This window comes from Suncus etruscus, chromosome 12, assembly GCF_024139225.1.
Source record: "Suncus etruscus isolate mSunEtr1 chromosome 12, mSunEtr1.pri.cur, whole genome shotgun sequence".
NCBI lineage: Eukaryota > Metazoa > Chordata > Mammalia > Eulipotyphla > Soricidae > Suncus > Suncus etruscus.
The window spans coordinates 41,944,094-41,968,394 of NC_064859.1; the positions used below are offsets into that span (position 1 = coordinate 41,944,094).

General features: G+C 37.7%; 1 protein-coding gene across 1 annotated transcript in view; it reads right to left on the reverse strand.

Moving 5' to 3' along the window:
* The window catches only part of TACR1 (tachykinin receptor 1), a 176,359-nt gene that overhangs the window by 76,301 nt on the left and 75,757 nt on the right, over positions 1-24,301 (reverse strand). Inside the window, exon 2 of the mRNA XM_049784845.1 lies at positions 18,668-18,862. Within this exon, the coding sequence (XP_049640802.1) occupies positions 18,668-18,862 (195 nt within the window). The remainder of the gene's footprint in view (positions 1-18,667; positions 18,863-24,301) is intronic.

Here is a 24,301-nt window from a genome sequence, read left to right on the forward strand (position 1 = left end):
TCTAAATTAGAAAACCTCATACTGAAATAACAGGTCTGAAAAAACTTGGTGGATAAATTGAAAACCTCAATGGAAAGCCTCTCCACTGGAGTAATGGTGGCTGCAAACAGGGCCAATGAACCAGAGGATGAGATGCAGAACAACTCCATACAGCAAAAGAGATTGGAATAGAACCTTAAAGAAAATGATCAGACAATGGATAAACTATTCAAAGAATGTAAACAGATGAAAATAGAGTTCTTCAATAAAATCAACAGAAACAACATAAAAATTATTGAAGTCTCAGAGACCCAGGGAGAGAATAATAATACGAGGAGTTGGAGGGAGAGTGAGAAGAGGAAGAGGAGAAAGAAGAAAAAGAAGTGGAAGAAGAAGAGTAAGAAGAATAAGGCAAAGAAGATTAAGAATAAGGCAAAGAAGAGAAAGAAGAAAAAGAAGAGAAAGAGTAGTAAGAAGAAGGCAAAGAAGAGTAAGAAGAAAAAGAGAAAGTAGAAAAAGTAGAGGAAGAAGAAGAGAAGAAGAAGAAAAAGAAGTGAAGAAAAAGAAGCCAAGAAAAGAGGAGGAGGCTAGGGATATAGTTCAATTTGTAGAGCAGATGACCTATATATGTCAATGCCTATTGATCCCAGATGATCTCATGTTCGTGCTCTATTATTCTCACACTTGTATAAATTCATACATATCTGTATGTATAAAATATGTGATATGCATGATCACATCTAATAAAGCAACTGTAAAAAAATTCAGGCATGAATGGGGAAGTGAGGAGGGGGCATTGGTGGTGGGAATGTTGCACTGGTGAAGGGGGGTGTTTTGTTTATGACCAAACCCAACTACAATCACACTCGTAATCATGGTGCTTAAATAAAAAATTTATAAAAATAATGGGGAGAAGACACTTCCTCAAGGATGACATACAGATGGTTAATGGGCATATAAAAGAATGTTCTGCAACACTGATTATGAGGCAAAAACAAATAGAAACAACAATAAGGTATCACCTCATACTAGTGAGTCTGGTACACATCAAGAATAAAAACATCTAGGGGGGTGAAGTGATAGCACAGTGGGTAGGGCGTTTGCCTTGCATGCAGACTACCAGGGTTTGATCCCTGGCATCCCATATGGTCCCGAGGCTGCCAGGAATAATTTCTAAGCACAGAGCCAGAAGTAACCCACTTCTGGGTGTGGCACCAAAACAAAAATATAAACCATTTAGTGTTGGCATGGACATAGGGAAAAGGGAATACTTATCCACTGCTTTTGGGCATGTCAATTCTTTCAATCTTTTGGGAAAACAACATGGACATGCCTCATAAAACTAAGAATTGAGCTTCCATATAATTCAGTAATTCCACTTCTGGGTATACAGCCCAAAGGCCCAAAAGATTGACGCTGAAAAGATATCTGTGCTCTTGTGTTCATTGCAGTACTATTTAGAATAGCTTAAATCTGAAAACAACCCAAGTGTCCAAGAGGAGATGATTGAATCAAGAAGCTGGTGTATATACACAATGGGATGCTACTTGGCTGTAAAAAGGAAAGAAATCATACAAATTAACACTGTATGGATGAAACTAGAGGGTATCATGCTTCAATCAGCCAGAATAGAGACAAGTACAGAATGTTCTTCCTCAGAAGATATAATGGAATATAATGCAGTAAAGTCATAACATGTGGCCAAAAGAACACAATATAAAAACTGGGGGTGTTCTTTTTTATGATTGAAACCCAACTACAAACATATTTGTAATAAAGAAAATAAGTTCAATGTTTCAGGTCTCAAAACAAAACAAAACAAAACAGGTCTACAGAATAGGGCTTACCATGGCAGTGAGACATTAGGGGTGGGGGTGTTGAGGTACATTTGAGGTAGGGTGCGGGGGAGATATTGAGACAGTAGTGGAGGGAAATCAATACTCTGGTGAGAGACTTGTGGCTTTTGAATATTATATGCATGAAACCCTATCATTGACAGTATTGTAAATCACGGAGACAAAATAAAATTAAGAACAAGAAAACTAAGAACAAGAAAAGGGAAAGTTTTAATTCTGGGCTGTTCACCTCCCTCCAACCAGGAGGCAACTGGGAAGCAGAAAAAACACCCCAAACCCATCTTTCTCTCCCTTTCATATGAGAAAATGATTGGATTTTTGACAACTGGAATTAATGGGAAGAAGGAAATGTCTCTTTGTGAAAGATCCTGTTTCAAGAAACAAGTGGAGAATTCATGGCAATCTCTTATTTGTTTTTAAAACAAGATTTGAAAGTCCTTGCATGGATAAAAAGGGCAGAGACTGCTGATTTTAAAATAAAACATAATGATAGAATTAAAAATGCAGGGAAGAAGTGAAGAACAGGTAATCTTTGATCTTACAATTTTATCAGAAATTCTTGTGAATATACTCATGAACCAGAAGAAAGATGAAAGAATGACCAAGATTAGTAAAATAGTAAGGGCTAGGGAGAGCAGGACATAAGGAAAATAATTTATTCACTGAATCAGGTCTGAAAAGGAGAGTAGAATTGAAGAATTTAAAAATCTTTCTTTAAAAGAAAAATCATTAAACATGTAACAATATGTAGACAAGAGAATTGCTGTTGGCTAGAAGGCCTTAGGAATGGTAGAAAAACAAGGATGCAAACCTCCAAAAATGCATATATTCTGGTATACTTAAAAATATAAATAGTAAGAGAAATGTTTAATGCATGGTAACATAAATAATAGGCATATGCAATAAAAAAGTTCGATATCATCAAATTAATTCATAAAACATTCAGAAAATGTTCTGAGGTCATTAAGATGTGTAAAGAATGAAGAGAGAAAATGATTGTGGTTTAATAATTTTAAAATTAGTCAAATTATATTTTAGTTGCTAAAACATTAATTTATTTACATTTTCAGCCCTCAGTGATTTTTTAAGTGACAATATTTTTCTTCCAGAATTGAATGCCTTAAACATTTGCTATGCTAATTTTAAAAATTCAGTGCTGGTAATAATTTATATTCAGCTTGAAGAAACTTGCATTGTAGATTAGCTAAAAAATATTTTTAAACTTTTGACCTGCAGTATCATTGCCGACATAGTAAAAGCATTGATCACTATTTTGCTGCATATCTTCCAGATTTCTCCCTTTTAGACTATTAAAATTTGTATATATTTTATGACAAATGGCATATACTATACCTATTACTTTGAATCTTATTTTATTTACTGATCAGAGTAGAATAACTGTATTTTAATATTAATAACTTGACTCCAATGTTAGTTTAAATAATTGCATAGTTCCCCTTTGGGTGGATAGTTGTCATTGATATAATCAGTCCTCTTACAATTGGGAAATTGGCTTAATTTGACAGCCCTATAAATCAAGCTGTTAGCAATAACTGATACATTCTTGCCCTTATGATTTTTTAAGAGTATAATTATGATATAAGTTAAGTGTTCACTTAAAAACTTGGTAGATATGATTAGACTCTCTTAAAAACTGCACCTATCTTTCCCATAAACTGGTCCATGCTTAACATATTCATTACATTTAATATGGGCCAGTTCACACATCACAAAAAACAAGAACAATCAGTACTGGCAGGAATGTGGGGAGAAAGAAACTCTAATTTACTGCTGGTAGGAATACTGTCTAGTCCAGCATTTAGGAAAAACAATATGGAGACTCCTCAAAAAACTGGAAATTGAACTTCCATATGATCCAGCTATACCACTTCTAAGGATATACCCTATAAATACAAAAAAACAAACAAACAAAAATGCCTTCTGCACACCTATTTCATTGCAGCACTATTTACAATTGCCATACTCGAAACAATCAAGATGCCCAACAACAGATGAGTGGCTAAAGAAACTGTGGTACATATACACAATGAAATACTATGCAGCCATCAGAAGAGATAAAGTCATGAAAATTTTCTATACATAAATGGTTATGGAAATTATTATGTTGAGTGAAATAAGTCAGAGGGAGAGAGATGGACACAGAATAATCTCACTCATCTGTGGAATTTAAGAAAAATAAAAGATATTATTGTAATAATACCCAGAGACAATAGAGATGACGGCTGGAAGGACCAGCGCATGATATGAAGCTTGCCACAAAGAATGGTGAGTTCAGTTAGAGAAATAACTACACTGACAACTATCATCACAGTGGTAGTGAGTGAGAGAAATAGAATGCCTGCCTCAAATACAGGCAGGGGAGAGGAGTGTGGGGGAGGAGTGAGATGGGGGGCATTCGTGGTAGGAAGGTTGCGCTGGTAAAGGGATGTCCTTTTTTATGACTGAAACCCAACTACAAACATGTTTGTAATCATGGTGCTTAAATAAAGGTAATATAAAAATAATATGGGCTAGTTAAAAGAAAAAATTTAAAAAGTGTTCATTATTGGAATAATTTTTCATATTCTTTTATGAATTAGTGTTTAAGCCTTTCATTATTCTTATTGATTAGTAAACTTTTCTTTGTTAATTATATTAATAGCTTGTCTCATAAATTAAAATTTTTCTTTAGTTTGTCAGTTGCAGAACTCTCTCATGGAGGGTCCTGATATTTGGCATTTTAAAAGTATATATGTATTAGGCCCCAAATCTATACATGTATTTATATCCATATTATATCCATATATCCATATGTTTGCCTTGAGTGTTATATTTCAAAAACATCTATAACTGATTTAGTTTACTTTAATTTTATATTGATTTCAAGTAGTAAGAGGAAAAAAAGTACAGCCGTGGGGCAGAGATATAGTTCAATGGACTGAGCTTTACATATAGGAGGTCCTAGCTTTGATCCCTGCACAGAATGGTTCTCCAACTTAAAACCTAAAGTTGTGAATGAATGACCCATAACTTCTGTTTCTGGAGCTCTTTGCTGCTCTTTTCAGTTAAGTCATGCCAAATACAAGCAAGATAGCAGCATGTTCTCCATGTGGTTCTGAACTTTGAAATAATTTACACATCTCAAGGAAATTTTCTGTACAATCATTTTTAAATAAATTCAATTATTGAGTCAGATTTCTATTTCTTTCTCTCTCATTTATATCAACTTGAAAAATAATTTTTACTAAAGTCATCTTTCTTATCAGAGAATATAAGTTACAATCTCTGGACTGTTTAAAATTTCTGCTTCTGGAAGTTGATCCTGGCAGCTTAAAGGAATCCAACATTGGGTGGGCCCATATTTCTCAAACTCCCAATTAGGAGTTGCTAGTATATAATATCCATAACAGTTCTGGCTGGCTGTTTTCTCCTGGGCTTTATCTGCAAAATCTCAGAAAATGTAGTAAAATTTCTGGCATTTCTATGGCAGCCATTCTAAATTTCTGCATCAAACTCTTTCCACTTTCTTTCCCATTCTCTCCCCTCCATCTCTCTGGGTTTCTTTCCTGCTCCCTCTCTTTCTCCTTTCTGGGAGTCAGGGCTAAGAGTTGGTATTTATGCTACCATATTACCCTGACGTGTCAATGCACTTTTCACTTCGAGTTTAACTGCTTTTCATCAACAGTGATGACAATACAGGGAGTCCTGGGCAATATCTCTAGCGGTAGTGTGTGTCAGGGAAAGAGATTATTCACAAACTAGCATAAACAATTAATCCTGGAAACAAATATGCTGACATTTCTTTGGCCAAGGCTCGGAACAACTTGGCAAAGGAGTCAGTCACACTTACTTTCCTTTTTCCACTTGTGGAAAATTTGAGAAGTAAAACAGCAGGTACCTTTTCTAACATTCCCCTTTTCTCTTTCACCTGTCAATAAAAATTTTTAAGTTTTTACTATGACTACAAGTAAAGGATATAAATAATTATAACATCTCAGTTAATTTCTAATTATGAGTTCCAATATACAAAAGATGAAATGTTCAAGTAATGATAATAGCCTATTTTTATAGTCTTCGTTATAGTTAGTACTTAAAGTGAATGCTATATCTAAAATATTCATACTCACTGACAATTACATCTACAAAATCTCAAGATTTCATGAATGATGATCTTTCCTGACATTAGTTTCTTTTTCACTACGTATGCTAATATTTAGAATTCAGAATAGGGACATCTTGCGTCATGTTGAAAGGCTACCACCAAGTTTGTATACAGAAGTTTAATGAACAGAAAATGACGTCTTACCAATATTAATAAATGAGTCAGAGGTGCTAAAATTCCCCCAGGCTGTCTAAATCTCATTCATTTACAACCATTTCTCATTTTTCATCTTCCTAATAGACTTTTTCTTGGATTTGATAGTGGGCCTCGGGTAACAAAATGTAAACACGTTAATCTTCCTTGTCCTCAGGAATATTGCCCCTGAACCTTCTGTGGCCACTGCCTCTACAATATCTCAAGTGTGGGTTCGACTCTTACTAACATGAGCCACTGAGTATGCGCATCTGGTTTGACCACAAGGCGCTCCAGTTGAAGTAGGGGACATGATACATTGTGTAAAGGCCAAAGCTGCTACTTTATGTTTTCCTCTTCTTTCCACTGTGCTTCTTCTTCCACAAGAAAGATTTAATTTCCCAGGAAACCTCTAATTTATACACACTTTCTGGGTTAGTCTTGGTTACCTTAGAGCAGCCATTGACATGCTTGTGATTGATAGATTGTGACTGACAACAGGACTCAATTATAATTATAATTATAAATTATGTTTTTGATGTTGCTTATTTTTAACTTTGAGGTTTGTGGGTCACACTCAGCAGACTTAGTGGGCTCCAATATGACTGCACTTAGGAGTGGGCCTGGTGGTACTCAGAGGACCTTATGTGAGGTTCCAGTGATTCAAATCACTAGATTCTAGAATCAGCGATTCTAGGCAAGCACCTCAATTCTTGAGCTTTGTCTCTGGTCCGGCAGAAATATGTTTAACGACATAAAAGCCAATATATGATGTGCTAAGTGAAATAAACAGATTGTATATGTATTTGTAGCAATGGCTCTTAAATTATGAAAATACATTAAGTTAAAACCCAATAAGAGAAATGAAAGTTTTAACTATGAAGAAATATCACATTTATTCATCAAATGGACAAAAATCTCAATACCTGAAAATGTCCTCTTTTGGTGTGTCAAGGCTACAGAGAACAATGCCTTTCATTCATTACTGTTGGGATTGTAAATTGGTATAGTCCTCTATGAAAGGCAAGTATCAAAATTAAAATAGCATATGACTTGTACACAAAAATTTCCCTTTTAAGATTTTAATTGTAGAGATAATCTTCCATGACACATGCAGAGATTATTGATAGCAATACTCTGTAGCAGGAGAAGACAACATCAAATTGACCAATATTGACTTGTTAAATAAAATATTGTACATAATACAAAATATGCTGTAACCAAGAAATAAAAGAAGCTCACTATGCATTAGTATGAACAGATACCCTAGATATTGTATTAGAAAAGAAATCCTCGATAGAGTACACAGTGTGCAAAATATAGTAAGCTACATTTTGTGTCCAAAGAGGAAAACAGTCCCTATTTGTATGTATTTTTGTATGTTACTTTAAAAGAAACTAAGAAAAACATTTTCCTGGAGATATCAAAGCCTGTGAGTCTTTGATAACACTAGAAAGATTTATCATCAAAGTTAGACCCTTTCTTAAATGATCAGAATGTGGATACTTAAAGATATGACACAAATTTCACTCTATCTAAGAACACGCACTGTCTTCCACACAGGGGTGAGAGTTATGGAGGCAGGATGGGGCTTGCTGTCTGGATAACATTTATACATTCCTCCAGGTTTTGTCCTAGACTTCTTTAATCCTGTAAGTCAAGTGAATTGAAGCATAGGAGTCAGCTGGCAAAATGTAAGAGGTGAAGGAAGCATGAAAATGGGGATGGGAGTACTTCCAGACCTCAGCTTTCCAGAGGATGGCCTGTGAACAATGTCAACCCAGACAAATGCCACACGTCAGAAAATGATTTCTTTTTTTTTTTTTTTTTTTTTTGCATAATTTTTTTTTATTTAAACACCTTGATTACATACATGATTGTGTTTGGGTTTCAGTCATAAAAGGTACACCACCCATCACCAGTGCAACATTCCCATCACCCAAGTCCCAAATCTCCCTCCTCCCCACCCAACCCCCGCCTGTACCCTAAACAGGCTCTACATTTCCCTCATACATTCTCAATATTAGGACAGTTCAAAATGTAGTTATTTCTCTAACTAAACTCATCACTCTTTGTGGTGAGCTTCCTGAGGTGAGCTGGAACTTCCAGCTCTTTTCTCTTTTGTGTCTGAAAATTTTTATTACCAGGGTGTCTTTCATTTTTCTTAAAACCCATAGATGAGTGAGACCATTCTGCGTTTTTCTCTCTCTCTCTGACTTATTTCACTCAGCATAATAGATTCCATGTACATCCATGTATAGGAAAATTTCATGACTTCATCTCTCCTGACAGCTGCATAATATTCCATTGTGTATATGTACCACAGTTTCTTTAGCCATTCGTCTGTTGAAGGGCATCTTGGTTGTTTCCAGAGTCTTGCTATGGTAAATAGAGCTGCAATGAATATAGGTGTAAGGAAGGGGTTTTTGTATTGCATTTTTGTGTTCCTAGGGTATATTCCTAGGAGTGGTATAGCTGGATCGTATGGGAGCTCGATTTCCAGTTTTTGGAGGAATCTCCATATCGCTTTCCATAAAGGTTGAACTAGACAGCATTCCCACCAGCAGTGGATAAGAGTTCCTTTCTCTCCACATCCCCGCCAACACTGTTTATTCTCATTCTTTGTGATGTGTGCCATTCTCTGGGGTGTGAGGTGGTATCTCATCGTTGTTTTGATTTGCATCTCCCTGATGATTAGTGATGTGGAACATTTTTTCATGTGTCTTTTGGCCATGCGTATTTCTTCTTTGTCAAAGTGTCTGTTCATTTCTTCTCCCCATTTTTTGATGGGGTTAGATGTTTTTTTCTTGTAAAGTTCTGTCAGTGCCTTGTATATTTTGGAGATTAGCCCCTTATCTGATGGGTATTGGGTGAATAGTTTCTCCCACTCAGTGGGTGGCTCTTGTATCCTGGGCACTATTTCCTTTGAGGTGCAGAAGCTTCTCAGCTTAATATATTCCCATCTGTTAATCTCTGCTTTCACTTGCTTGGAGAGTGCAGTTTCCTCCTTGAAGATGCCTGTAATGTCCTGTAGTGTTTTGCCTATGTGCTGTTCTATATATCTTATGGTTTTGGGGCTGATATCAAGGTCTTTAATCCATTTGGATTTTACCTTTGTACATGATGTTAGCTGGGGGTCTAAGTTTAATTTTTTGCAAGTGGCTATCCAATTGTGCCAACACCACTTGTTGAAGAGGCTTTCCCTGCTCCATTTAGGATTTCCTGCTCCTTTATCAAAAATTAGATGGTTGTATCTCTGGGGAACATTTTCTGAGTATTCAAGCCTATTCCACTGATCTGAGGACCTATCATTATTCCAATACCATGCTGTTTTGATAACTGTTGCTTTGTAGTACAGTTTAAAGTTGGGAAAAGTAATTCCTCCCATATTCTTTTTCCCAATGATTGCTTTAGCTATTCGAGGGTGTTTATTGTTCCAAATGAATTTCAAGAGTGTCTGATCCACTTCTTTGAAGAATGTCATGGGTATCTTTAGAGGGATGGCATTAAATCTGTATAATGCCTTGGGGAGTATTGACATTTTGATGATGTTAATCCTGCCAATCCATGAGCAGGGTATGTGTTTCCATTTCCGTGTGTCCTCTCTTATTTCTTGGAGCAGAGTTTTATAGTTTTCTTTGTATAGGTCCTTCACATATTTAGTCAAGTTGATTCCAAGATATTTGAGTTTGTGTGGTACTATTGTGAATGGGGTTGTTTTCTTAATGTCCATTTCATCCTTATTACTATTGGTATATAGAAAGGTCATTGATTTTTGTGTGTTAATTTTGTAGCCTGCCACCTTGCTATATGATTCTATTGTTTCTAGAAGCTTTTTGATAGAGTCTTTAGGGTTTTCTAAGTAGAGTATCATGTCATCTGCAAACAGTGAGAGCTTGACTTCTTCCTTTCCTATCTGGATTCCCTTGATATCCTTTTCTTGCCTAATCGCTATAGCAAGTACTTCCAGTGCTATGTTGAATAGGAGTGGTGAGAGAGGACAGCCTTGTCTTGTGCCAGAATTTAGAGGGAAGGCTTTCAGTTTTTCTCCATTGAGGATAATATTTGCCACTGGCTTGTGGTAGATGGCCTTCACTATATTGAGAAAGGTTCCCTCCATTCCCATCTTGCTGAGAGTTTTGATCAAGAATGGGTGTTGGACCTTATCAAATGCTTTCTCTGCATCTATTGATATGATCATGTGGTTTTTATTTTTCTTGTTATTGATGTTGTGTATTATGTTGATAGATTTACGGATGTTAAACCAGCCTTGCATTCCTGGGATGAAACCTACTTGATCGTAGTGGATGATCTTCTTAACGAGGCATTGAATCCTATTTGCCAGGATTTTGTTGAGGATCTTTGCATCTGCATTCATCAGTGATATTGGTCTGTAATTTTCTTTTTTGGTAGCGTCTCTGTCTGGTTTAGGTATCAAGGTGATGTTGGCTTCATAAAAGCTATTTGGAAGTGTTTCTGTTTGTTCAATTTCATGAAAGAGTCTTGCCAAGATTGGCAGTAGTTCCTCTTGGAAAGTTTGATAGAATTCATTAGTGAATCCATCTGGACCTGGGCTTTTGTTTTTCGGCAGACATTTGATTACTGTTTTAATTTCATCAATGGTGATGGGGGTGTTTAGATATGCTACATCCTCTTCCTTCAACCGTGGAAGATTATAAGAGTCCAAGAATTTATCCATTTCTTCCAGGTTCTCATTTTTAGTGGCGTAGAGTTTTTCAAAGTAGTTTCTGATTACCCTTTGAATCTCTGTCATATCAGTAGTGATCTCTCCTTTTTCATTCCTGATACGAGTTATCAAGTTTCTCTCTCTCTCTTTCTTTGTTAGGTTTGCCAGTGGTCTATCAATCTTGTTTATTTTTTCAAAGAACCAACTTCTGCTTTCGTTGATCTTTCGAATTGTTTTTTGAGTTTCCACTTCATTGATTTCTGCTCTCAACTTTGTTATTTCCTTCTGTCTTCCTATTCTTGGGTCCTTTTGTTGAGCATTTTCTAGTTCTATTAGCTGTGTCATTAAGCTACTCAGGTAAGCTCCTTCTTCCTTCCTGATGTGTGCTTGCAAAGCTATAAATTTTCCTCTCAGTACTGCTTTTGCTGTGTCCCATAAGTTCTGAGAGTTTGTGTCTTTATTGTCATTTGTTTCCAGGAACCTTTTTATTTCCTCCTTGATTTCATCTCGGACCCACTGGTTATTGAGCATGAGGCTGTTTAACTTCCAGGTGTTAAAGTGTTTCTTCTGAGTCCCTTTGGAGTTCACAAATAATTTCAGAGCCTTGTGGTCAGCGAAGGTAGTCTGCAAAATTTCTATCCTCTTGATCTTATGGAGGTATGTTTTATGTGCCAGCATGTAGTCTATCCTGGAGAATGTCCCATGTACATTGGAGAAGAATGTGTATCCAGGTTTCTGGGGATGGAGTGTCCTATATATATCCACTAGGCCTCTTTCTTCCATTTCTCTCCTCAGGTCTAGTATATTCTTGTTGGGTTTCAGTCTGGTTGACCTGTCCAGTGTTGACAAAGCCGTGTTTAGGTCCCCCACAATTATTGTGTTGTTGTTGATATTATTTTTCAGATTTGTCAACAGTTGTATTAAATATTTTGCTGGCCCCTCATTCGGTGCATATATGTGTAGGAGAGTGAATTCTTCCTGCTCTACGTACCCCTTGATTAATATAAAATGTCCGTCTTTGTCCCTTACAACCTTCCTGAGTATAAAGTTTGCATGATCTGATATTAGTATGGCCACTCCAGCTTTTTTATGGGTGTTGTTTGCTTGGATAACTTTTCTCCAGCCTTTTATTTTGAGTCTATGTTTGTTCTGACTATTCAGGTGCGTTTCTTGTAGGCAGCAGAAGGTTGGATTGAGTTTTTTGATCCATTTAGCCACTCTGTGTCTCTTAACTGGTGCATTTAGTCCATTGACGTTGAGAGAAAGAATTGTCCTGGGATTTAACGCCATCTTTATTTCAAAATTTGGTGTGTCTTTTGGGTAGTCTTGTCTTAGATTAGGTCTTTCAGTTTTTCTCTTAAGACTGGTTTTGTGTCTGTGAAGTTTCTGAGCTGTTTTTTGTCTGTGAAACCATGTATTCTTCCATCAAACCGGAAAGTGAGTTTTGCTGGGTATAGTATTCTGGGTGAAGCATTCATTTCATTCAGTCTTGTCACAATATCCCACCACTGCTTTCTGGCATTGAGCGTTTCTGGTGACAGGTCTGCTGTAAATCTCAGGGAAGCTTGCTTGAACATGATTTCCCCTTTTGATCTTGCTGTTTTCAGAATTCTGTCTCTATCTGTGGGATTTGTCATTGTGACTAGGATGTGTCTTGGGGTGGTTTTTCTGGGGTCTCTTTTGGTTGGTACTCTTCGGGCATGCAGGATTTGATCACATATATTCTTTAGCTCTGGAAGTTTCTCTTTAATGATGTTCTTGACCATTGATTCTTCCTGGAAATTTTCTTCCTGGGTCTCTGGGACTCCAATGATTCTTAAGTTGTTTCTGTTGATCTTATCATAGACTTCTATTTTCGTCTGTTCCCATTCTTTGACTAATTTTTCCATTGTCTGCTCATTTGCTTTAAGTTTTTTGTCCAATCTCTCCTGCTGTATGGAATTGTTATGTATCTCATCTTCCACAGCACCAAGTCTATTCTCAGCTTCTGATACCCTGTCCCAGAGCTTATCCATTTTGTCATTCACTTCGTTTACTGACTTTTTCAGTCCTGTTAGTTGACATGTTATTTCAGTTTGGAGTTTTGTCATTTCTGCCTTCATATTTTCTTGGTTCTTATTAGTGTTCTGTTCAACTCGATCCATGGTTTCTTGGAGTCTGTTGAGCACCTTCCATATTGCTAGTCTAAAGTCCTTATCGGAGAGGTTGATTAGTTGTTCAGTCATTATCTGGTCCTCAGAATTGTCATCTTCATTCTCTATGTCTGATGCTGGCCTGCGTTGTTTCCCCATTGTCACACTTGTATTGTGGGTTTTTCTACGTGTTGTGGTGGTATTCATTGTCTATATGATGTAGGCAGCACACTCCTCTGGCTCCTCCCTTTCTGGATGGGCTGACTTGCCTCTAAGGGAGGGGAGTCCTCCGTGGATGAAGCCTCACACTGGGTCAAATCTTAGGCCCGAGCATGCAACAGAGAAGACAGTCCAGAGAGAAATGTTTGCTTCTGTGATATAGCGCCGTTCTTAGTGTGATTTTTCCTTCTTGTTGCAATGGAGTTCTTTCCTTAGAAAGAGTGCACGGCCGCGTAGCGAAGCGGAGCGGCCATGCTCCTCTGAGCCTCTTTCTGCCCCACTCGCAAGAGTTTCACGCAAGAGGACAGTAGACAGACATAGACAGGTCACACTCACAGTCTTTCACAGCTGAGCCCCACTGGGCCGGTGTACTTTCGCGGATTTTCCCCGCCTGGTGTCACACACAGGGAGCCAGCTTTTGCAAAGGATAGCCGGTTTTTATGCTCTGAAGTCCCTCCCTGAAAATGGCGTCTGGGCGAGCGAGGTTTCTGGAGGCTCTTTTTGCCCCACTCGCAAGAGTTTCACGCAAGAGGACAGTAGACAGACATAGACAGGTCACACTCACAGTCTTTCACAGCTGAGCCCCACTGGGCCGGTGTACTTTCGCGGATCAGAAAATGATTTCTTAAGAAGGAAATTTGGGGGTGATATCAATGAAAGCAGTTTCTAGAGGGTTTATAAAAGCAAACCTTTGAATAGCATTGAATCAGAACCTTAAAAATGGAAACATTCCAGGAAAAATGCATACATCAAATTACTATGTATTATGAGTAATTCAAGCAAACTTTTGTGCTGCTATCACTGCACTCAAGAAATATAATCATGCCATCCCTCAGAATCAAGGCTAATTTCTTCTCCCCACTTCACTGGTTTTCAGTCCTAATGCTGAGAAGTAACTAAGTGTCTCTTTAAGAAGGATCCTTTTGAAAGTCTATAACTCTCTGATGATCACATAGTCCCCTTCCCATGAAAGATAACTATGATATTCACTTCCTCTGGACTTTATGTATTTGATGTCACTTGACTTTGAATTGACTTTATATATTTGACTTGACTTGATGTTGCTTGGCTTTATATGTTTTTATCTACTTTCATACTCCTAAAAGCATACTTTTATTTTGCTTGACTGAGCCAAATTCTATTCATTCTGTTAGGTATGTAATATTCCATTTCATGTTTGTATTACCATTTTTTTTACTCATCCTAGCAGTTATGGACAATTGGAATATCTCTAACTTTGGACATTAAGACCGAGCATTATGGTTAATGCATCTGGCTGCATACAGAAATAAGTATGGTAATAAGAAATAAGTCAGGTAGTTAGCTAGATTAATACATATTATCTGTATTAATATAACTCACTATATCAATTGCATTAATTAATCAACATTAACTATATTAATATAATAATCTGTACTACCTAAAATTTCTGGACTATCTAAGAATTTGCTTATTTTCTAAGTACTACAAAATATTTTACAATGTGGCTTTTGTAGTATACAGATGGTCTCATTGTTCTATATGTTCACTAAAGATTGTATAAGCTTTTGGCTTTTTCAGATTTATTAACATTTGCTAGTCTGATGGAAATGGGGTAGGATCTTCTAATTTTAATTTACATTTAGCTGGTGATGAATTAAATGATGTGTCGCCTCATATATTCACTTGCTGTTTGAAAATTTCCTTTTATAATATTCATGCTTAAAACTTTACTGGTCTATTCTTTTATATTGATATGTTTCCTAAATGGTGCATATTTTAATTTATTTATTAATAAATATTCTGAAGGATGAATGTTCAAGGTTTAAAACACACCATGAAACCAGAAAGCAATGCAGCAATTAAAGGTTTTTCAGAAACGTTTTAATGTAATTAGCACAAATTATTCATCAGACAAATTGGACCTAAACATATGCTCCTAAGATTGCTGCTAGTCATATGCCCATATGCCCAGGTCAATTAATAATACTAATCAGAGTAATTAAGATTTATCAGACTACTACTATATCTAGCATATACATAGCTTATCAACTTATCTTAATAGTTTAATGTGGAATATATTATAGGACTTAGAGTCTTAAATATCTTACATTATGACTCATCTAGAGAATGATTCGGCCAAGAGTTGCTTGATTCATCTGACTTCATTCAGAACCCATGCTCAGAGCTTAGTTACTATTCTGCCTCAAATGGACATAATCCTCAGTTGTTCTATTCAGAAGAGAATATAATTAAGTTCTCAGTTTAGAACTGGTAAAATTTATATTTTCCTAAAATATAATAATATAGGGGCCGGGAAGGTGGCGCTACAGGTTAGGTGTCTGCCTTGCAAGCGGATGGACCGCGGTTCGATCCCCCGGTGTCCCATATGATCCTCCCAAGCCAGGGGTGATTTCTGAGCACATAGCCAGGAGTAACCCCTGAGCGTCAAACGGGTGTGGCCCAAAAACCAAAAAAAAAAAAAAAATACATAATAATATAAAAGTGCTAACAAAAAGAATCTACTTGAACAAAGCTTTCTCTATGCACTTAATTTATATATCTATATCTATATCTATATATCTATATCTATATATATATAATAGTCAGGGATGGGTAAATAAAAACACATTCAACTTACTGTTGCTCATGTATGTCCTTAAATATTTTATATACCTTGAATAAATAAAATAAGATGTTCTGACTCAGACACGTTTTTGGAGATTTAAAGTCATGAAATAAATAATGCTGGTAAACCTCACGAGCATTCCATAACAGTCATCTGAGATCAAATCAAGGAGCTTGGGCTCTCCAAGGCATTGTATTGGGTCTCCAAGGAGCAATCTAGTCATTAATAAGCATGCAATCACAAATTGTCCAGCATACAACGTCATTGTTTCTTAGGTAGTACCCAGTAATCTATGGGCAAGTAAACATTGATTTCCAAGTTAAATATTAAAACTGTTGGAAAATAAGAGAATGGTGAATATTTAAAACAAAAGTTGCAAAAAGGTGACCCAGACTTTGAAACGATATCAAGAATTCAGAACTGAGCAACAGTTCAAGAAGTTAATTGTGGGCCCGGAGAGATAGTACAGCGGCGTTTGCCTTGCAAGCAGCCGATCCAGGACCAAAGGTGGTTGGTTCAAATCCCGGTCCCATATGGTTCCCCGTGCCTGCCAGGAGCTATTTCTGAGCAGACAGCCAGGAGTAACCCCTGAGCAACGCCAGGTGTGGCCCAAAAACCAAAAAAAAGAAGTTAATGATGGCTTTTGTGATAGTTAATGTAATAAGTTTTTTTTTTTTTTTGTTTTGTTTTTTTGTTTTTTGTTTTTTGTTTTTTGTGCCACACCTGGTGACTCTCAGGGGTTACTCTTGGCTATGCGCTCAGAAATCGCTCCTGGCTTGGGGGGACCATATGGGACACCGGGCAGACACCTTACCTCTAGCGCCACCTTCCCGGCCCCTAATGTAATAAGTTTTAATTCAGACAGGCCCCCACCATGCTCCCAAGACGTTTTTATCTTTGGTTTCCAGGGAATCTTCTGGCTTGAATACATTCCTGCATGGTTTATAAAGTTCTGGTCTTTCTCCTACTGAGACCTTGTTGAGGTTTTTGTGGTTGGATTTGAAAGAGTAACTTTCAATATCTCCTTCTAGGCTGAGCTTTAATCTTCCCTCTACTCTCTCCTTTCCCATTTGATCGATTAAATCTACTGTCTGTGTCTAGAAGAAGAGCTGTTATATATTGCTTTCTGGAAAGTCACATTTTCATGTTGCACAGAACAGATGCAGTCATATAACTGTGTGCAACAAGCTTTCAGATCTTTCAATCTTGAGGGCTGATAGGTAGAGTATCTCTTTTTTACCATTTAATAAGTTTAGAGGCCTGTAATCATTATACTGTTGTCTAATAAATTGGGTTGAACAACAATATCTGACTTCTTTGATGGCGTTTTATGGCTCTCAAGGTGAACAGAATAAATTCTCTTGCTTATTTACATCTATTTTAATCTACATTGTTTTGTTCAACTTTTACACCAATTGTTTATGGAAAGCAGTGCCTTATTATTATCTACTTCCATTTTAAATGTGTGACTGTAACTCTTGCTTAATAATGCAATATCGTTAATTAAAACCCAGATATCCTGGGGCTGGAGCAATAGCACAGAAGCTAGGGCATTTACCTTGTATATGGCAGACCTGGGTTTGATACATGGAATCCCATGTGGTCTCTTGAGCCTGCCAGGAGTTATTTCTGAGTGCAAAGCCAAGGAGTAACCCCTGCGTGCCGCAGGGTGTGACCCCAAAACCAAATCAAACCAAACTAAACCAAACCAAACCAAAACAATCCTCCCCTATCTCCTGATCCTAATACCCATATTCTTTTAAATTTCCACAACATTCAAGATTGGAAGAATTGTCAATAACTTTCAAAAGGACTTTCATTACCAAGGTATTCTGAGTCCAGAAAATGGATGGTAATATAAATATCACATCATGGCTCATTTGAGCAGAACAAAATAAAGCATGAGCCATTTCAAAGTTGCTTCTGGAACAAGAAATCTAGGGGAAAATGGCCAGGATAGCATTGAAAGGCCCTCAATGTGACCAATCAGGTAGCAGGAAGACAAGTACAAACATTATAACTCAATTCACTGGTTTTACCTCATTTATTTCACATGAACTTGTCATCCATCTTTTTCCTACCACAAAGTCCTAGAGAGAAGGTACTTTCATGTGCTCATTTCCAAGAAGCAGATGAGCTAAAGATTCAAGTGCACACAGAGGCTTTAGGAAGCGCAACTCCAGGCTGGAGTGAGGAGTGGTAGTGGTATATGGGAAAAGGAAGGTGAGTAATGGCAGAGCATTCAGGAGGCAGCTGCCACTGGGTGTGTAGCCTGAAGAGAAAACCCTGATAGTATTTTACCCTGAGTGTAAAATACTTCTGAGAGACAACCCATTAACTGGGATGAGGGAACCTGGGGGGCTCATCTCTCAAATCCCACCATTCTGAGACCAATAGGATCATTCCCATCATGGATGTGCTGTGTGAGAGGTTGGAGTGGTGTCTGTAACTTAGGAAAATGTTCCAAGTCAAAGCAATGCAATCACTGTCTATACTAGCATCCAGGTCTTAGCTTTGGAAAAACACTATCATTTAAAGTCCAGAAGAGTATCTGCAAAACACTGGAAATATGAACACATAAACTGATAGTAGAGGTTGTGAAGAGTAGTTATAGAGACAGCCTCGTGTAGCCTAATGACATTTTGTTTCACAGATGGCATCTACAGCACCAGTCATAATCAATATGTTATACCCAGTAGACTACCATCAAGGTTTTTAGAAATACACTCTGCCATTATACAAGATTTCACCTTACCAAACATTTCTTAAAACTTATCCTTGTTGTAAGTTTATGTATGCATGGCTCTAAACTTTACATTTTAGTAGATGGGAGAACTAGGAAATAAGAAGCAAGAATATTGGGAAAATTGCACAATGGCAATCTCTACTCACATTTTCTCATAAATCTTGTTGGGATGTTCTGGCCACAGAATCAAGCACACCACTCTCTCGGGCAGAGTATCCGTGGTCGAGTAGTATCCCTGTGGGAAGGCCAACAGGAGAGCCAAGACCCAGATGACACAGATAACCACCTTGGTGGATGTGGCTGACAGCCGGGGCTGGAGGGGATGAATGATGGCCATGTACCTGGAACAGAGATGAACAGAGTTTCAACTTGGTCACTCAAATTCATATTAGCAATTCCTTGTCATTCCTGTCAATAAAAAATTTCTGGGGGTCTTTCCAAACAGATTTTTTAATTAATTAGTTTTTAATTACCTTTTTGTGTGCAGGGGTTATTCCTAGCTTTTTACTCACTCAGGGATCACACTGCTGGTGGTACTCAAGGGACCATATGGCATGCCAGGGATCAAACCTCAGGTTGGCTACTTGCAAGACACATGCCCTAACTTCTGTTCTACCTCTCTAGCTCTTAGATATTTTTGATCACCAGTAACTTTTACAACTTTTTGGGGGGTGGTAAAGGTAGTTTAGGTCACAGTTGCTGGTATTCAGGACTTACTCCTGGTTTTATGCTCTATAATCAGGCCTGGCTTGAGGGACTGTATGTGATGCACCACTGTGGTGTGCAGGAGATTGACTATGTGTAAGACAAGTGTCTTACTCCCATATTTTCTCTCTAGCCTCCAACTTAAACAAAATCCTCTTTTTCATATTTCATCTGTAAGCTTTATGATAAATGACAAAGAGCTAAATTCATAAAAATATAAACTTCACTAGATAGTTAGGTATTCCAGTAGCATTCCAGAATTTCATTATTAGTACATCTGTGCTGGGGACATTCTGATAAACATGATGAGGAGAAAGGTCAGTGGCTTACAGTGACATTTATAGTGAAATATAGGAACAGTGTTGGGAATCTATTCAATATTCAACATAAGTCTTCTCTATTCTTTCTGGATTAAGGAATAATAGTAAAAGAAGAACAAAGCTGCTTTTTTTCCCTTTTGGGCCACACCCTGTAGTGCTCAGGGCTTACTCCTAATTCTACACTAAGGGATCACTCCTGGCAGGATGCTGATGATCAAATTTGGATTGGCCATGTGCAAAGAAAATATGTTGTACTATTGCTCTGGTCCCAAGAACAAGTTTTTAAAATCCTTGTTCTGGGGTCAGAGAGATAGCATGAAGGTAGGGTATTTGCCTTACATGCAGAAGGACGGTGGTTCAAATCCCGGCATCCCATATGGTCCCCAAGCCTGCCAGGAGGGATTTCTGAGTGTAGAACTAAGAGTAACTCCTAAGCGCTGCTGGGTGTGACCCAAAATCCAAAAACAAATAAACAAAAAATAAAATAAAATCCTGTTTTGTGCTAACATAAGACAAGGAATCCTTAGAAAAGAATAGACATAGAGTAATCTCACTCATTTGTGGGATATAAGAAAAAAAAAAGCCAGAGTGGTAATACTATCCAGAAATAATAGAGATGATAGTCAAGAGGACCAATCCATGGTCAGAAACTTGCCACAAAAAATGGTGACTGCTGTGAGAGTAGAGAAGGGTCTACTATGACAGTGATAGTTGGAACTGATCAATGGACAAGAACTGGGTGCTAAAAGAGGACATGAAACCCCTTCATTAACAATAGTGCAAACCACAGTGTCAAAAAGGAAAGAGATAGATAGAAGCAAAATGCCTGCCACAGAGAAAGTGGGTGAGGGGGAAATGGGGGGCATTAGTGGTGGGAAAGGTGAGCTGGTGAAGGGTGGTGAAAAAAATTTTTTTTTTGTTTTTGGGCCACATCTGGTGACACTCTGGGTTATTCCTGGCTATGTGCTCAGAAATCGCTTCTGGCTCAGGGGACCACATAGATGCCGGGGATCGATCCCAGGTTTGTCCTGAGTCAGCTGCGTGCAAGGCAAATGTCCTACTGCTGTGCCATCACTCTGGCCCCAGGGTGGTGTAAATTCTATGACTGAAACCCAACTATGAACAATTTTGTAATCATGTGCTTAAATAAAGCAATTATATTTAAAAAAAAGACAAGCAATTCTACATGGGTTTATATAATTTGAAGATCAGTGAGTGTGTGTATTTAACATCTTCAATATTTTGAACATTTAGGAGTCATGTATAGTTAACAACATGTGTTTTGTGATAAGAAAGACATTTTCACCTGCTGAGACAGACATGGTCTGGCACAGTGGTCGGCAACCTGCGACTCTCGAGCCACATGTGGCTCTTTACACTTTTTTTAATTTTTAATTTTTAATTATGAGAATAATGATGCAAAGAGGACAAGGTACAGTTACAGTGAAAGAACAATCGCCCATAAACAGAGTTATCAGAAGAAATTCCCTTGCTGATGCCTAAATATTGAACTTACAGTCAAAAAAAACATTAAGAAAAATAAGGCAGAACCCATGTACAATTACTTTGTCCACAAGTCCCCGGATTGTAGTACATTATAACATTTCTTAGCAGTACACAAAGCAACCTAAAGACATGAGATTTATGTGACTCCTTAACTTTGAAGGCATAGTATTTTTATATATTCATGCACATACATATTAGTGTAAGTTAACATCAAAAGTTTAAGAGGTTTTTTTTTAAGGGTTAGTCAAAAGGGCACAGTAAAAATGGTGTTAGAGTGGCAAATATTGTTTGCATAGGCCCACCAAAATATGGGGGTCATAGAAAGGAATAGCCTTGGTCTAAATACAAGGAGACCACTACCCCTGAAGTTTTCTGGCATAAGACCAACTCTTCTTTGCACTTTTAATTTGGTTCTTCTGTGTGCCGGGTGGCCACTCCAGGAGTCAGAACTCTGCTCTTAGCATCTGTCAGTGCATGTCCTGTGTGGCTCTCAAAATAAATTTCAATTATGGTTTTGGCGAGATTTGGCTCAGTTGAAAAAAAAAGGTTGCCGACCACTGGGACTCTGGCATATCAAAGACCTGGAGGGATGAGATCTCAAAAGGCAAAAGATGCTTCCTCTGTCTTCTTATGCCTTAGATGAAGCATTGAAAGTTCAGAATCATCTGAATGCACATATCTACATGCTGGAATCTCTATAGAGCTTTTCAGGTGCAACATATTTGAGGAATAATCAAGCTATAATCAACATTTCATGTCAACTCTGAGCATATCAATTCTGCCCTCTCTATTGAAAAAGACATGCATCTCCCTTGGTGATTTTTTCCTAGCAAAATTTATGGATTCATCCCTTGAAATATGCATTCCTTTTCTTATATTACTCAAATAATTTCTGACAAAATCTCAATATCACATGCTTCATTATCTGACTTACAGGTAACTGGCTTTCCTGGGATAGAACAGTCAGTGGAATTCAGAAATGGGCAGACAAAAAGCAGCACAGCTGTCAGCTGGCTTCACATAATTCTACATCATTCTTTTCTCTTCATTTGTTGGACTCCTAGGAGCTGTAGACCAGAACTGAGGCCAGGGTTACAAGGAAAGCAATTTCATTCCATATGCGCTCGACAAATTTTCATTGGGTACCTGCTGAACTCAGAACAAAGTGTTTCCTTTGGAGCTATGAGCTCTTAATGTCTCTAGAGGGAAGCGGTGCATAAACAAGCGGCTCCAAACCATGACGAGAGAATGTGTGACCTCAAGTGGTAACCTGGTCAGTGCCCTCAGGATACTGAAGGGTATCTGATTGATTACTGCAGGGTACTCAAGTGTCATGGACTGTTCAGAGTGTTAAAATGGTCAGATTTATTAGACCATTTCCCTGAGGCAAAATGGAACACCCAGTTTTTCAGATTTCTTTCTCACCTTCAGCTCTACCCATGTAGCCTGCACTTTCCCTGTCTACACCTTCTCAGGCTTACTTAGAAGCACAGAAGAGAATGTAGCTGTTTCATTGTCCCTGCTGTCTCAGATGCAAGATTTTAATTCTTATTTAAGTCAGGATAAATGCTCAGTCTTAAATAAACATACCCTAACACCCATTCCTACGCTCAAATTGGCCATGCAGCGTTCAGAATCTAATGTGACTGGGGCTTTAGGGGAATGACATCAGCATATTGGTGCCATAGCTCCAAATGAGTGGTAGACAGTCATATTTTATCTTTATTGCAAAAATTGCAATTTGGGAACCAGTTTCCGTTAACTCTCTGCTGCTACTTGAGTGTAGGAGCCATTTCAGTGACAGATGAAAGTATTATTCACATAAAGCCAGAGAGAATAAAAAAAGATTGGCTTTTAAAAATATATGTATTTTTATTTGTTCAAAACAGAGACATTTAGAAATATCCCTTTCTTCCTTTGTACCCCCTAGTTTTTTTCTCTTTCTTGCAATCTTCCCTTCTGGGATTTCTTTCTTATTTACTTCAAAGTCAGTTCCATTAGACAACTGATCCTCCATTATGTGGACTTTTTTTTCCCTTTCTTATGGTACATTTCTGGCTTAGATTTCATTAACATACATTTATATATTTATTGGCACAACCTGAATAATCCTTGTTTATTTGATTACAAGTAATCACTGAGCCAGTGCCATAAGCCCTAAAAAATATGTTTAATAAATATTTATTGACTACAATTGTGCGCAGGGGACAAGGAGGCAGTCAATGAAACATCTTCCCAGTTTACACATTAATCATCAGACTGCTGGAGCCAGGGGTCCTGAGGCTGTGTGAGGTGTGGATCATATTCTCCACTTCAGGCTGGTTCAGTAGCTGAGGGCTATAGGTTTTGATTTGAACTGGATTTGTCTCCCAGCTGAAACACCTGCGGTGCCATCTTTTTTTTTTTTTTTTCATGATTATATCTTAGAAAAAAACACTCTTTTGACTGTCTTGGCTAAAGAAAAGGCTGCACATTTCTTTAACAAAGCAGAGGGAAACAATCTGATTGAGAAAACAAATTCAGTCATCTGACAAAACCCCACTATCCTAAAAACTTCCTCCTACACAAACCCTAAATCATCCCTGAGAGGATCTTTCCTCATCCAAGATAGATGTCCTGCCGCCTCCTTCTTCCAGTCTCTTTCCTCCTGTTCCTGTCTCCACCAGCTTTCTCAGTATTTCCACTTCTTGGGAATGGCATGATTGTTCTTGAAGGGATTGTAGCTTCTTGGACTCACATGATTAGAAGTGTGAGGCAATCACGTTCTACTTCAAGGGTTAGCAATTTCTTTTCAGAGGGGCAGAGAGTCAATATTTTATGTTCTGAGGCCCATATAGTCTATAGAAATGCTTCATTTCTGCCATTCAATATTTTATGTTCTGAGGCCCATATAGTCTATAGAAATGCTTCATTTCTGCCATTGTGTCATGAAAGTCAGCACAGACTGATTTATTCGACTGTGTGCTGATAAAATTTTCTTTACAAAACAGGTGGCAGGCTGACCAGCTGAACTTCAGTTCAGTTTATGGGAAGGGAAAACATGGCGTCCTCTTTCTATTAACACCTTTCAACTTTCACAGAGGAATGACTGAAATGGAAGCTCATAAATAGGCTATGTCTTTGAATCTGAAATAATCATTGTGATCAAGAATCCTACCTTTAATCTGAGTTAAGTGGTCACTCAGCCTTTGCATTTTCCTGATTGTATCTTACTTTCATGACTTGACCCAACCATCAGGTTCCTATATT